Below are 15,348 nucleotides of genomic sequence, written 5' to 3' on the forward strand. Positions count from 1 at the left end.
GATGACCAACAATGCCTAAAACCAGAGAAACCATATCAGGCTCTGGAAGTTCCTAAGCTAACAGTTGGAGCCCGAAAGCTTTAAAGCAAAGTAGCACGTATGTTTATTTTTCCCTATATTGTCCCTCAGGCATCTGCTCTTAGCCACTATCACAGCCAGGATATTGGACTAGACGGTCATTGATCTGATCCTGTACAGCCACTCATGTGTTTTTGTTTCCTTTAATCTAGAAGAACATCTAACATTTTTCTTTACGAGGCAGTATATCATCAACACACAAGAATTAGATCAGCAATTTTGATTGATAACTTAGTTTACTTTCCAACTGGATAAGTGTATCATCAGAAACACCAGTAATTTATCCTTTCTGTACTATGTCCTGATTACAAACAGCGTAAAAGGAAACAATTTCAACAGCAAATTAAAACAGATCAAAGTAACAGATGCCCTGCTAAGGGCATTACTTCTAAAAGACAAAAATATTTTGATCGTCATTGTAAATCTGGTCTTCAAAAGGTACCACAGCTACCGTATGATTAAAAGTCATGTCAGAGTTGCCATTGATTTTTCTAGCTCTTTACTGTTCTTCACATCAGTATCTTACCTGCCTCTTTAGAAAGTACAATATTTATAAAGTTAAAAGCAATATAGAAAAATTACAGTAGCAAGTAAAAATGGCAACGTAGTTAGCATCTCTAATAATACTTTAAAAGCACACACAGTACACAGCACCCAAAGATACTAAAGTTCTAAAGAATCGCTAATGGATTCTGCTCTTTTATCATCACTGAATGAGAAAATGTTGAATTGCTTCCAGGCTTCAGTTAAACAACCTTTCAAAGAAGCCGTAGGCAGAAATAACAAGGGAAAAATGTTGTTCAAAGGTTTTGTTCGTATGTGGTCCCAGATACAGGTTAAAAACAGGCCCAAATACACTATCCCACAACTGTTCAATGTCAATACTGAGAAGTATGTTATCTTCTCCTTCTAGAGAGTATTTTGTTTTTATGTTATTTCATCTGAAAAACTGTTGGGCAGCTGCAGCTTCAGAGTGCCTTTAAAGCTCATTGGAGACAGGGCAAATTTGGAAGGCACAAAAATGAAATCAACAGAACTGTCACTAAAGACAGTAATATCTAGCTTTTAAAATAATGACTTCCATAATTATTTTTCAAGTTATATTGATCACATTGATCAAGTTCCTTCTCATTTCCATGCCTCTGATTTCTTTCCTATCAATGTTAACACGTCAACAAATAAAAGCTACATTTCCAAAGTTCAGTTTAAGTTTTGAATCAACTGGCCTATACCCTTTCCATATAATGCAATAGATAATGAGTTGAATTATGATCTAATAAAAGCTCTTATAAAATAAGAAAGCAATAAGCTATTGGAATTTCCATGGAATAGAGAGGTCATCTACAGGGTACACGAGGACCAAGAGTTCAGGGATGGGTAAGTAATGCACTATCATCTGCTCCTCAAACAGTAAAATACAGTTAGTGTCAGATCTGCTCCCCACCCCCCCCCCAGCTCTCTGAAGTTGTAGCACAAATTTGTGCTGTAAGGAATTACATTTCCTATCCAGGGCATTTCTCAAAGCCTCAATTCCTTGGCAGATATGTTTTCACAAGAGTATCAGGGTGTGGTCTTCCTCCACCATCAGCTTTTTCAAAAGTATACTTTAGCGCAGCAACACTACGGGGTTTGTGCAGTTAAATCCTAAAACATTTTTATAATTTATGTATTTTACACCAGGAAGGTTTAAAAAACAAAGCAGTCTTTTAATCTTTACTAAAAATTAATATAATTTCTGTCTAAATGCATTTGCAATATAACTCACAGAACTCAGTCCTATTCAACTTGAATAAGCTATGCATGTAATTTTGTTATTTAGTTTTTTAAGACTAATTATACAGATAATGCATACCTGCAACTGGATAACTAAATCCTGGGAAACAGTCCAAACAATAATGATACTTTTTTTAAAAAAAAAAAAAATACAGGAATATCTTGTTTTGTCAAGTTAATTCAATCAGTTTAAAAAAGACAGGCAATTGAAAAAATACAGAGTATAGCAACTACTCCAGTGAGACTGTGTGTTTATCATAAAAAGGAAATCCCTATTATAAGTATCTGGTACTTGTAATTCCAGATAATTTTAATACGAGCAAACATTGGGGGGGTTTTGTTCAAAAGAAATTATAAGTTTAAGCACATGAAATTTTCTCTACACTACAAATTTTAGGGGGATTATGCCCTACGTTGCAGTACGTCACTTCTGGCAAAACTGCCGTCAGCTACAAGTAAGAATTTTACAATCTTGGATAACTAAATGATCAACTTAATGATATTTCTCTTTAAAACCCACTGATGTTTGCAAATTATTTTTCTTTATCTTCATAAGATAAGGATACAAAGAGACACATCAAAAACACTCTGTCAAGAAAGATTTAAAAAGATAGCAGGGCAAGGTCTCATGATGGGAAAGACTGGTCAGACTGGCATGTCCATAGCTGTCACAAAAATCCAGACTTCAATCCATACAGCTCACAGAGCAGTTCTCTTTGCATTACAAGACACAAATACGGAAATACACAACGACATCACACACCAAATTTTAAAATGAATGGCACAACAACTGGATAAGTGTTTCTCTAAAGTATACACAATCCACCTAAGCAAGGAGAAATTAAAAACTCACCATCACTGAGATCTTGTAGAAGATTTTCTTGGCATGAAAAGTCCAGCTTCACTTTAATGTTTACAGTAAATGTAGCAATCTTTCCAGGTTTTAGAGGAAACTGGGAGAGGGTATCTTCTAGCTTCCAACTCAAGAAGTCCCCATACAGCTTCTCTGTATTAAAATAAGGAAACATTTCATAAGCATAACCACTGTGCTAAGGAAGTTTAAGTTTATGCTGTAAAAAGTGTTAACTGATCTGTCATTTTCTGTTTATATTCGAAAATATTCAGAATTAAGGCATTAAAAATGAACATAACAGTAGAAAGACATTAGAGAAGTAACTGACATTGACCTGGAAGCACGTGGAAGCTCAAAAAGATGATTCAAAGTGAAGAACACTACCAGAAAAAAAATTTTGCACAAATAGGTAGCATTAAATATACATTTTGAATACTCGAGAACACAGCCTGAAGGGGACCTAAAAGTTCATACAGTTTTGAATCATACAGACTCCAACTCAGAAAATGGCATATGAACACAAAAACATTTCATGAAAATATTACACCAAAATAAATCACTTGCAATTCTGGAACACAATGGAGAAGGCTAGGAAGATGATAGGCTTTTATTTTTTATAAAATCGAGTCCTTACTCAAAACTGAGAAGCATAAGGTACACAAGACCCAAATATTAAGGAAGCTGCCAGACAGGATTAGTTCATGTTAATGGGTATTTCTCTGAGGAATTATTTATCATTGGTCCATGTGAGATACGGCATCTGTAATTATTAGCTTCTCTGCCCTAAACCTAAAGTGAAGGCAGAAAATACAAGAAAAAATAACAGTATTCACTGTTCATCAATACACTGAGATACTTTATCCAGTTATTCAGTCTCAATATTACTCCAGTAACATCAAAAGATCCATCCCGAAATAAAGAGGAGCAGAGTATTAAGTCCACTTCAGGAAGAGGGCAAGTTAGTTACCTGTTATTTCAGGCTTTGAAGCATGCCAAAACCAAAAGTCATGAACATTTAAGTACCTTCAGCAGAAGCAATCTAAAAAGTGATATTCTATGAACTTTATGCAAGAGGAAATTATTTTTTTTAGAATGACAGAAAGGGTTTTTACATACTAGAATGGTACAATAACACAGTGACACTTCCTAAATTAACCTTATTTCAGATACTAAATAGACACAAGAAATATCTGCTAATAGCTGATTTCTTTTATGCACTTCATGAATGATCTCGGGGTGGGGCGGGGGGGTGGAGAGGAAATCAATCTCCCAGTGGTTCACTTCTAATCCATTGTACAGGATAGAGTTCATTTTTTTTATAGCAGCCTATATGGTGTTGTGTTTCGGATTTGTGTTGAGAACAGACCAGCTTTTCGGCTATTGCTGTGCAGTACTTGAACAGCATCAAGGATTTCTCTTTTCCCACTCTGCCCTGCCAGCAAGCAGGCCAGCAGTGGGCAAGAAGCTAGAAGACAACACAACCAGGACAGCTGAGCCAGGCAGCCCAAAGGGATATTCCATGCCATAAAATGTTGTCTTGTGTGGGTTTTTTCTTCCTCTTTACCTTGCTTATTAAACAATCTTTAACTTTACATATGAGCTTTCTCACTTTTGTCCTTCCAATTCTCTTCCCCACCTGCTGGGGCAGAAGATGAGGGGAATGAGTGAGCAACTGGGTAAGGGCTTCGGTTCTGGCCAGGGTCAACCCACCACATCCATAAATTCATTAATATTTGCAAGAGCATACAATGCTAAACATTGCAGAAAGTCTATTAATACATAAAATAAGCATGATGGTTTGACTGGGAGAATCCTAAAAATAGACTTCTTAATTTATTGTAGAAATGCATACTATCTCCAAATTACATTGAAGAATTCTTCTAAAGGCTCTTTTAAACACCATCTGAGCACTGCTTTGCATAACACGGGGACCACTGAAAGTCACACAGTTCATCTCCACTTCATACCAGGCTACTGTATCTAAGAGTGAGTTAGTGTATTGGCATTTCAGAGCCTTCCCAAAACGATCATCTAACATCCATGTGTGAGAAAACGGGGTGGGAAGACTGCCTCAACAACTACAATCTAGAACTAAGGATCTTTCAAAAAAAGTAATTAGAATTTCAGTCCAAGCTTTGTTGATTTGCACAGAAACAACTGCATCTAGGGAAGGAAAAAAAAAGTGAATATTTTTCCATTAACTGTAACTGCTTTGCCTGAGATATATTTTTCTCACAGACCATCGAATGTTGTCTTGTGTCTTTCCACATCAGATCAATATTACAGACTTCTTTATAAGGACAAAGGTGAGGTAAAAATAAAAAAAATTTACCTAATAATTGTTTCCTTAAAGTTACCTCCACCTCATCTAATGATATAGCTGTAACCGTATCACTGTTCTGATTTTCTTCTGTTTTCAAGAAAAGAAGTAGCTTAACAAGCACAGCAATCTCTATACCCTTTTCCCGATAAGTAAAAACATAATATGCTAAAGGGATGTTTTCCTCAGTGTCAGCAAAGAAGAGTGACATATCCCCAGCACTTGAGTGTATCTTCAGTTTAATGATCAAATTGTTTCCAAAACATATTTTCATTAAGTAGGAAATTTATTTGAAGATATTAGGAGTGAAAAGACCTTCCAAGTGAGAATAGCCCTTGCAGATACTCTCTAATTTAACACCTGTAATTACAAGACAAAGTCTAAATGCTCCAGATAAAAGTTAAGCTGCAGAGAAAAGTCTAGTTTATATTTATCTGACATTGATTTATGGTTTAGTAGTGTTTTCTTCACCTTTTTCAGTGAACTATACTACGGCACAGGGCTTCAAACCTTTCAGTTCAGTAGGAAAGTCTTATTTGGGGCATGCCCACATTCAGTTGTTTCTAGAGCCCAAAACTTGTGTTTAGCAAACAACTGAAGTTACAAGAGACTGTTAGTCGTTTAAATTAGTAACTTGTTTTATCATTTTACTGGATACTAAATCACTAGAATTGTAACAAATATCATGTAACAGCTTACCCGCAATCTAACTTTGGGTTACCCTAACCCAATCTAACTCTTAACAGATTTTAAGGTCTGCCAAGAAAAAAAAAAAAGTCCACACTGGTTTTTTGCATAGAGAAACTTGATGGAAAAGCAAGTCTCTTGAGATGACAAGAACTTCGATTCCTCAATTCTTTTCAATCTTAAATTCTCAGGTAAATCTGTCTTTTTGCTAAAGTTTATTTTAATGTAAGCACATCTATAAAATCCTTTATGGAAATAACTCTTTGTTTGGGTATTTAACTTCACGTGGCTATTAAAACCATTACGAGAAGCCATAATCTGTTTGTACCTTCCCACCATCACTAATTCATGTTACTGTATAGACCACCATGTATTAGGACTGTTACAATTTTTCTCAAAATTATTTGCTCTTAAGATAGCCAGTGAACAAACAAAACCACAAAATGATGAATTTAACAACAACTTATATAGGAACAAATTCAAGTTAGACTAGCAATGTGTGTTTAGTATTTGGTATATTTGAAGATTAATATCTCAATTGCAGAGATTGAAAATGTGTAGATTTATGGGCTACCAAGATTTTAATTTATTTTTTTTTCTTCATAAAATGCTTTATAGAACAATAGTGTAGGCAAAGACATTTCTTTCAATAACAATGTTTAAGACTATCAGCATTAAATTGTTCTGCAAATTACATCCACCTCTTGATCAGATTCATTTCCAAAGAGTTTATCTTGGCTAGATTTCAAAATTATTTAGGGATGTAGTAATGTCAAAGGCAAGAAACTCAAAAGAACCTCATGAAATCAAGCAGGCAAAAAAATGGACTTCAGTATACATAAAGGTAAAATAATACAACTAAGTAAAAAAACACCACAAGCTATTCCTGGTACATTGAACTTGGAACTGGCAATTACAACTCCACAAAGAAACCCTAGAGTCACCACCAAATTGTGGAATCACCATGGAATCATCAGCTTAGTGAGCAGCAACGGAAAAACAAAACATAACAAAACAAAAAAAACCCAAAGCAAAACAGAACAAAAAAACAGGTCACCATTAGGAAGGATACTGAGAGCAAGACAAAGGGGGGGGGGGGGGGCGCATTTTGCCACTGCATAAATCCTTGGTGTGCTCACATCCTAAATGTTGTTTGCAGATTTGATCTCTGTACTGCAAGGACATACTAGAGCTAGAGACAGTCCAGAGAAGGGTAATTAAAATGAGGAGGGGGTGGAGCAGCTGCCATGTAGGCAGAGACCTTTCAGTTTGAGCAGGGGAAGATGACTGCAGATCACAAAAATGACAAAGATGGCAGATAACGTGAATGCAGAACTGTTGCTCACTAAATTCCCTAGTATGAGAACTGGGAACACTTGATAGAACTAGTAGGAGATGACATTAAAACAGATACAGCACTTCTCTACCCATCTGGTAATAAACTTCTGGAATCTGGTGCTACAGGAGGCTGCAGAGGCAAGCGGTATCAGCAGCTTCAGAATGGGATAGGCAAATTCACGGGCAAGTCCACAAAGGGTTACTGAAAAAGGAGTATGTGTGTATGTTACGGAGGCTCTCAAATAAACAACCATCAAAAATTAAAAATTTATTACTAACACAATTAACTAGCTCTCTGTAAATTACAGGTTGGAATGTCTGTGAGAGGAGAACAGAACAACTTCCCAGGGTTTAACAACCAAAAATGCATAACAAAGCACAACTCCTTAGGGTTTAACGACAACCCAAACACTCTATCACCCACCTAACAAGTGAGGGCTCGCAACCTCGAGGACCTGCTTAGGGCAGTGTCCCGACCCAAGGCACCTCAAGGAGTTTCCTTGGGCCGCGTCCTGACCCAAGGGGAGAGTCCTCAACCGCAGCGTGCTGCTCCAGGGGACGAGCTCAAAATGGCTGCCTGAGGGGAGGAGCTCAAAATGGCTCCCCAGGGGACTCCATTTATACCCAGGCTGAATCTGACCTGTAGTCAATAGCGGCTCCCATTGGTCAAAGGCCCCAACTACCATGAAGCCCCAAGAACAAAGGCAATCAGGAGCTGCTACACTTCAGCAGCCAAGAAGCCCTGTTTGCATTGGGCGGGTGCACCTGCCACAGCGTACAGCAACTACGGATGCTGAGCAAACACAACAGAAACACCACCACAGTGGCAAGCCTTGCATGCTTTCCCTAAGCGGCATCCCCTGATGTCCTGTGACTACTGAGCTAGACAGACCATCAGCCCTAGCAGGACATTTCTTAAATTCTTATGTCTTTGTCTTTCTGTGGGAGAATGGGACAGGATGGGACTGAGCCCTCTGTTAACCACAGCATTATGATCTGACTCAAAATTGCAAACTGGACTTAAATCATTAAAGAAACTGTATATATGTGAAACAGCATTCTGAGCACTGCTGTGGATTCCTGACAAACACAGATTTGCCAAAAAAAACCAAACAACCATAGGAGGATAAAAAGATGCAGTTCAGCCTGGAGGTCCAGTGAGATGCTAGCAACACTGCAATTTAATTAAAACACTTGGAAAACTGGGGGAAAGAGTTAAAGGCAAGGACAGAAAGAAACAAAGTAGAAAGAAAAACCTAACAGACTACAGCTGAAAGGTAAAGCCTGGGTAGGACATAACCAAAACAACTGCTGCTTCTCAAGCTGAGCAGTTGAAAGGAAATATAAATGCAAGAGCAGTTTCCAGCCAGCACAGAAGGATGAGACCAAAGTACTCCACATCTCTGAATTCAACATACACAAAGGTACACCAAACGCAAGTATGATCAGAGACCTGAAGACAGAAATCTGATGTGCTTCAAGGTAACAAAGCTCTTCAGACTTCTGTAGTAATTTGCACATCTGATTCCTGATGCCTCACCAGCTGACATATCTATTTCTAGCAGAAAACACAGGACCTCACCATAACTATCAGTTCTAAATGCATAGGCCTTGGCATTCATACATCTTAACTTCTCCAAGTGCAGAAATTCTAGTAAAATCAAAGCTGTGTATTCAGCACTGCAGGGTAACCACCACCTTTTTTTAAAATGAGGAACTGTGGGGTGACTTGTGCACACTAGAATTACAGGGTTAAAAGCACTAATAGTTCATCAGCTCATTGGTAGCGTACCAATATTATTATTAATTTTCTTTTGAGATTGACCAGAAAAACGGCCTCTTTCTAATTTAGAAGACAATCCAGAATATTTTTAATTCAGACCTAGTAGATAGAAATGAACCTGCAGGACTTTATGTTCTTTAAAATATAAATGTATCTAGCAGAGTTTCCTCTAGGGAATTAGCAAGTATCTGTAAAAGGTGGGGAAAAAAAAGCTCTAAAATCAAGAACCATTTAACATATACCCTATGAGTGAAAAAAACAGTTAATAAGAATCATAAAAAATCATGATCTCAGTCAGCCAGTTTGGGCAGAGAGGAAGAGACTTAAACTGAGAAATCTGGATAGTAAAACCACAGAACCTGACTGGGGCTGCATTACCAACACTCCTTGTTGTCCTACCTTGACAAGGCCATTTGGACTAACTGGAGAAAAGCCTGCCTGCATTCACAACTCTCTACGGAACAAAACCCAACTCTAATTTGAAAGACTTTACAGTTTTGTTTGGCAAAAAAAGGTAAATAGATCTATTTCAGGATATTCACAGTTCTTACAATGGGTTACAGAGTAGATTTTTCATTTGTGGTCTGGCACAGCTAAACAGCTGAGACCACAAGCAGATGTGTTCAAAGACCACAGGAAGAATACAACTAGACAGGTGAATTTATTTCTCTGGGTCTGAATTCCAGAGGTCAGTCACTTCTAAGAAAGATCAGTGAGGTTTTGCTTCATCATCCAAGTTCATTCAGCATGTGCTACTGGTGCTCACTACTAGAGCCTAATAACCCGTGAGGCTGGTAAGAACGCCTGGCACACTCTTCTCAGCGCTTCAGGTTTGAAAACATCAGTGTTACATTTGCCCCCGAGTGGATCAAATAGTTGGGTTATCAAAGCTTTTAGAGTGCACCTCCCCAACTGAGACATAACAAGCCTCTGACAAGAGCTGACTGGAGACTTATCAAAGCTTTTAGAGACTTATCAAAGCCTCTGACAAGAGCTGACTGGAGACAGAGGATGGAAAGGTAACCTTTTGCACATATCATTCTAAAAAAAGTGTTAGACCATCTGACCTGGTGAGGGACAATATGAGGTGACACAGAGTTGACCTTAACAGTATACATGTGATGTCCAACCTACAGATACCACAACCCAGTAGACTGAGCAGTGCAATGAGACATTAAAAGACAGACATGTTTATTGTGGCAGCATGACAAGTCCCTTTCTCTGATTTGCCTCAGGATCTGTTCCATAACACATGGCTGCTAAAGGACTTGAAAACCCTGCAATGTCCTTTATGAACTGCACAGGGTGAGCTGCAATTTCTGCTCATTTATCTGAGGGCCAGAGTGGACAAACTAAACAGCTGCACCTGAAGAAACAGAAGAGAGGAAGTAAGAGAAGGCAAGTTTGAAAGCCTTATCTCCAGAGGTTCTCATTAACAAGACACCATGGAAAACCATGCCAGAGAAGTGGGCTTCCTCAAGAAAAGTGACTGGCTATAGCTAACATAAAGGAGGGAGGTCAGGGCACCACACCGCAACAGCTAATCCCATCCAGTAATTTAAAAAAAAAAAAAAAAAAGAGAATGTTTGCCATGTACAGCATTCATCTTTGTGCTAAAAGTAGTGGCCCCAGAAACAGAAGGTAAGGAAATGGAAGTCAGACAGGCAGGCATGCAACAGCTGCAAAAGATTTATGAGCAACTGCCAAGACTAAAAGAACCAAAGCAAATCAGGTGAAACGAAGGATGATTGAAAGCTCTTCGTATTTGGCTGAAATTGGACAACAACTTCTCATGGGCTCCCTAGTTGACAGGCAAGCTGTGGTCATGGCAGATGAAGATGCCTAACAGCTTTCAAGGAGACCTTGAGCAGTTTAAATCACAGGCACATTTCAGCTGAGGAGTAAAGAACATCCAAGGGACAACTTCTTAATGCACTACAGATAGTTCATAAGCATCTGCATATGCTCTCAACTTGATACATAATACCAAGTTAAGAGTCTGTGTTGCTATTAGAGGTGGTTTAATGTCATATCCACTTTATTTCCATGCATGTAGTATTCACTGACCAAACTGAGCTGCTGACATTACAAATCTTTAGTTCCCTGTTGATCAGCAGAATCCCATGTCACATGTCACATTTCATTGCAAACACTTTCTATAGAGAAAGAAAATGAAGGGTGAAGTGAAATTAAAGTTTTACTGAACTCATAGCTGAGTGTATCAACTTTTCTCCTTTTTCCCCAGTTTTTAACCAAAGTTGTAACTGAGAGATGATGGTTTTAAAGTTGACAGGAGACTCTTTTTCAAAATTCTGAACCAATTAACTGTGTAACTTATTGTACTAAGAGTCCCATTAACATCTGATTCAGAGGCCCATATATTCCACCATTTAATACATTTCATTACATAAGCTTCACCATTTAATATACGTGCTGTATTTGATCTTTACATACATACAGCACCTAGCACAGTAGGAGCACATTGGAATTACTGAAATAAGAACAATAAGATCATAATTTTCAGCTTCTAAAATTATTCTCGGTAACAAGTCTCAGACAGAAAATCTATTCTTAGATGATTGGCAACTCCTATACCCTCAGGTTGCAGAGAAGAGACTACTCTGTTGAAAAAAAAAAATCAAGAGCTCAAATACTGAAATGAACAAAAATCACCAGGTATCACATTGCATTTTAATACTCTGGCACCGACAGAATAAAACCTGCAATAAAATATGGTATTTCTACTGTGAGTAAAGATTGTCTTGCTTGTCATTGTAGTTCTTCTGTTAATATCATTTTCAGAACGATGCCTCAGAGGACAAACCAAAAATGATAAAACACATCACAAAACAAAAGCAAGATTCACCTATCAGACTACTTTTTAATACTAGTATGTACAGAGTATTTTAAGAAAAATAACTGGAAGCAGGAGATGTACTGTATTTCTTCCATACCTTCAATTATTCTTTTAACTCCTAATAGCCTATTTTATTTATTGCCTTGGTTTTTAAAGTCTTTTATCCCATTTTTTCTTATTGCTCACTGAATGAGATAGAAGTGGGCTTATTTACTTCCACTCTCTCAAGCAGGATGACATTGCTGCTAATGGTAATTTATTTAATTAACTAATCGCTGTATTTAGACATAAGGAGAAAATAATTTAGACCTAAGACACTTGCTTTTTACTAGTTACTGTCTCAGGATTTTTTTTTTCCAAGTAAGATTAAAATGAAATCTAGATTTCCAAAAACCAGCTGACCCTTTGACACACGGATAGTTCTACAATGTCTTCAATTTTCTTTCTACATTTTCTTACATTCTCTTTCACTTCTATATTCCTACAATAAAATCAACTGAATGATTCCAGTTCTGTAACAGGGATTACGATATTTATTCTAAACTGACCTAAAAGAAGTGTAATACAACTTAGTCCCCCTTTTATCAGAGAAAGACTGATCATTATTATTTCTAAATATAAATCAGCATACACACCCTTAGTGTTGACTGTTTTTGCTGTAACCTCTAGTTTCTCCAGTGGTTCTGTTCCAATATTTTCTAACTTAATGATGAGCTGTTGGGTCTCTCCATTGTACAGCTGGACGGACACATTAGTGGAGATTTCATCCCCTGAAGAAGGCTGAAGCGTATGAGCAGACCTACCAAATGTGACACAGAGACAAACAAAATGTTATGATAAAATGTTAAAAGCCTGTCCAAGTTACTGTATTCTATTAACTATTCTTTGAAGACTCAGCAACTACTGCTCTGCAATCTTGAAGATATATCATTTTCCATTCTCATTTTAACCAGAGTCATTTTTCATAACCATTGAGGACAAACATTACTATTTTATGCATAAGACAAGTCAGATTTCAAACACTATGAAATACGTATTCCTAATTGTGAAAGCTTGTTTAAAATTTCTGCAAAAACTGTAAGAAAGCAAAAAGAGAAAAAAAGAAAGAGCAGGTTATTAGAATGAGCTAACTTGAAAGAAGTGGTATCTGATCTACCGAGTGTTTGAACACTAGGGTTGAGTAACAATGAGTATCAAGAGCTGAATGTAAAAAACAAAAAAGTAATACAAAATAAAGTTGAGGAGAACAAGAAGTTGAGCGCTACATAGGAGAAACCAGGGTGAGAGTCCTCTGCAAGATCCTGAAGTCCATGCTGCACTCTGATCACCCCATAAAAATTACAAAAGTGAGAATAAAGTAAACTGGCAGAAGAAACCTCCGAAGAGATGAAACCTTGTACTCACAAGTGAGGATATATTATCTTTTATTGTTAGGCATTCCCTAACTCCACCAACATACAATATATATGGAATGAAGACAGAAACACCTTTAATGACAGATAGGCAGCACTAATTGTTTTATACAGCTGTTCACTCAGAAACTGTTTTCTTAAGGGATCATAAACAGTATCCGAAATATGAGGTAAAATATACTTACAGCAATATATTGAAAAATAACTTAGAAATGAAACAAAAATTATTCTACGAGTTGTAAGTGCTAGGGAAAATGCATGCTAAAGCTTCAGAAACATTAAAATTTATTTAAATGAGTATCAAGCATTTCATTTAAAGTAAAAAAATGTGTCAAACCAGTCAATTATTGAAATAGCAGATATCCACAGTGCTATGACAACACATCATGGATAAAGGAGCATTGAGCAGTAACCTTGACCTTTTCTAGGAAGAACTAATACAGGAGTTCAGAGAATGCAGTTTTAGTGGACAGCTGAGGGCATAAACCTCACGGGAGGGGATCCTGGAAGAAATTCTCTGTGTGAAAGGTTAAACAGTGAATATAAATGAACTCTTTAGAACATGAACGAGGGAAGGAGGATCACAGAACAAGACAGATGGGCAGAGGTTCAATTTCTGACTGTATTTTTCATGCTAATGCAAAGTGGTCAGAAGGATACAAGGGCAAAAGGTACTGAAATTAATGACCAGTAAATCTGTCGGTAAACTCAGGTTCAGTAACTTCTTTTGGAAGGTATTTCTGCTATCCTTCCTTTTTATCCTATCCTTCCTTAGCACAAGATAAGCAGCCTCCACAAACAAGAGCAGATTTTAGTCTTTCAGAATGCATCTATGGCAACAAGTACTTAAAACACATATATTTGATAATTTAAAATTTACTGTCATATATCATTATCATTGCAGTGCTCTGAAGTTTGGGCATTTGGAGTGACAGGAAAAAATTTCCTTTCTCCCCTCATATTTAGACAAAAGTATCAAGGAATTGCATACTAACAAATCAAACAAATGGTAATTTCAATTACTGTATCAATGTACGTCTGAAACCTAAGCCCAAGCTAATTCAGCTTACACATCCTTTTCTGTAACACAGCTTCTTAAATTAAAAACCACCTCAACTGTTTAACTACTGTATAGCCATCAGTTTTGTTCTGAACTTGCAGGACCTCAGAACTGAGGCTTGACATGGGGATATTGGTAGATGAAAAATTAGGTATGAGACAGCAACATGCACTCCCAGCCCAGAAATCCAACCGTCTCCTGGGCTGCATCAAGAGAAGTGTGGCCAGCAGGTCGAGGGAGGGGATTCTCCCCCTCTACTCCGCTGTTGTGAGACAGCCCCCCCCTGCAGTGCTGTGTCCAGCTCTGGGGGCACCAACATCAGAAGGACACGGACCTGCTTGAGCGGGTCCAGAGGAGGCCACGAAGCTGATCAGGGGTCTGGAGCACCTCCCCTGTGAGGACAGGCTGAGAGAGTTGGGGTTGTTCAGCTGGAGAAGAGAAGGCTCCAGGGAGACCTTAGAGTGGCCTCCCAGGACTTAAAGGGGCTACAGGAAAGATGGGGAGGGACTCTTTATCAGGGAGTGCAGTGATAGGAGGAAGGATAACAGTTTTAAACTGAAAGAGGGTAGATTTAGATTAGATATAAGGAAGAAATTCTTCCCTGTGAGGGTGGTGAGGCACTGGCACAGGTTGCCCAGAGAAGCTGTGGCTGCCCCCTCCCTGGCAGTGTTCAAGGCCAGGTTGGACGGGGCTTTGGGCAACCTGGTCTAGTGGAAGGTGTCCCTGCCCATGGCAGGGGGGTGGGACTAGATGGTCTTTAAGGTCCCTTCCAACCCAAACCATTCTATGATTCTGTGTTTGCTCTGATCTCATCCTGACCTGCCTGGAACTTTGGTCTGACTTTCTGTAGCTGCAATTTTTCTTCTGACCTGATGGCTACACCTGATTTGCTTTATTTCTGTTACCTCTCTTCAGCACAACCATAGTCTTATACAGACAGTAGTAAAAAGTGGTTGTTCTAGGTACAATGAGATATTTATGACTAACACAGTGACACTGTGTAGAGACACGCAGGTCTGGTATGATAGCAGAGGCACTGCAAAGTGGATACACTGGATGCAGCAAAAAGTAGTACTGGTGTGAGATGGTAACAGATGGGGCACATGCTCAACACCGGAGACCTCACTGCTATAAACAATTCACTAACAGTCAAAGAAATGCAGAGATGGAACGGGGCAAAAAGAGCT

At 38.2% G+C, this 15,348-nt stretch overlaps 1 protein-coding gene across 3 annotated transcripts in view; it reads right to left on the reverse strand.

Annotated features, from left to right (window-relative positions):
• Positions 1-15,348, reverse strand: part of TRAPPC9 (trafficking protein particle complex subunit 9) — a 535,677-nt gene that overhangs the window by 430,092 nt on the left and 90,237 nt on the right. For all 3 annotated transcript variants that reach the window (XM_074888684.1, XM_074888678.1, XM_074888692.1), the window contains 2 exons: positions 12,325-12,488; positions 2,705-2,857 (listed from right to left, as the gene is read on the reverse strand). In XM_074888684.1, the coding sequence (XP_074744785.1) occupies positions 2,705-2,857; positions 12,325-12,488 (317 nt within the window). The remainder of the gene's footprint in view (positions 1-2,704; positions 2,858-12,324; positions 12,489-15,348) is intronic.

This window comes from Strix uralensis, chromosome 1 (genome assembly GCF_047716275.1).
Source record: "Strix uralensis isolate ZFMK-TIS-50842 chromosome 1, bStrUra1, whole genome shotgun sequence".
Classification (NCBI taxonomy): Eukaryota; Metazoa; Chordata; class Aves; order Strigiformes; family Strigidae; genus Strix; species Strix uralensis.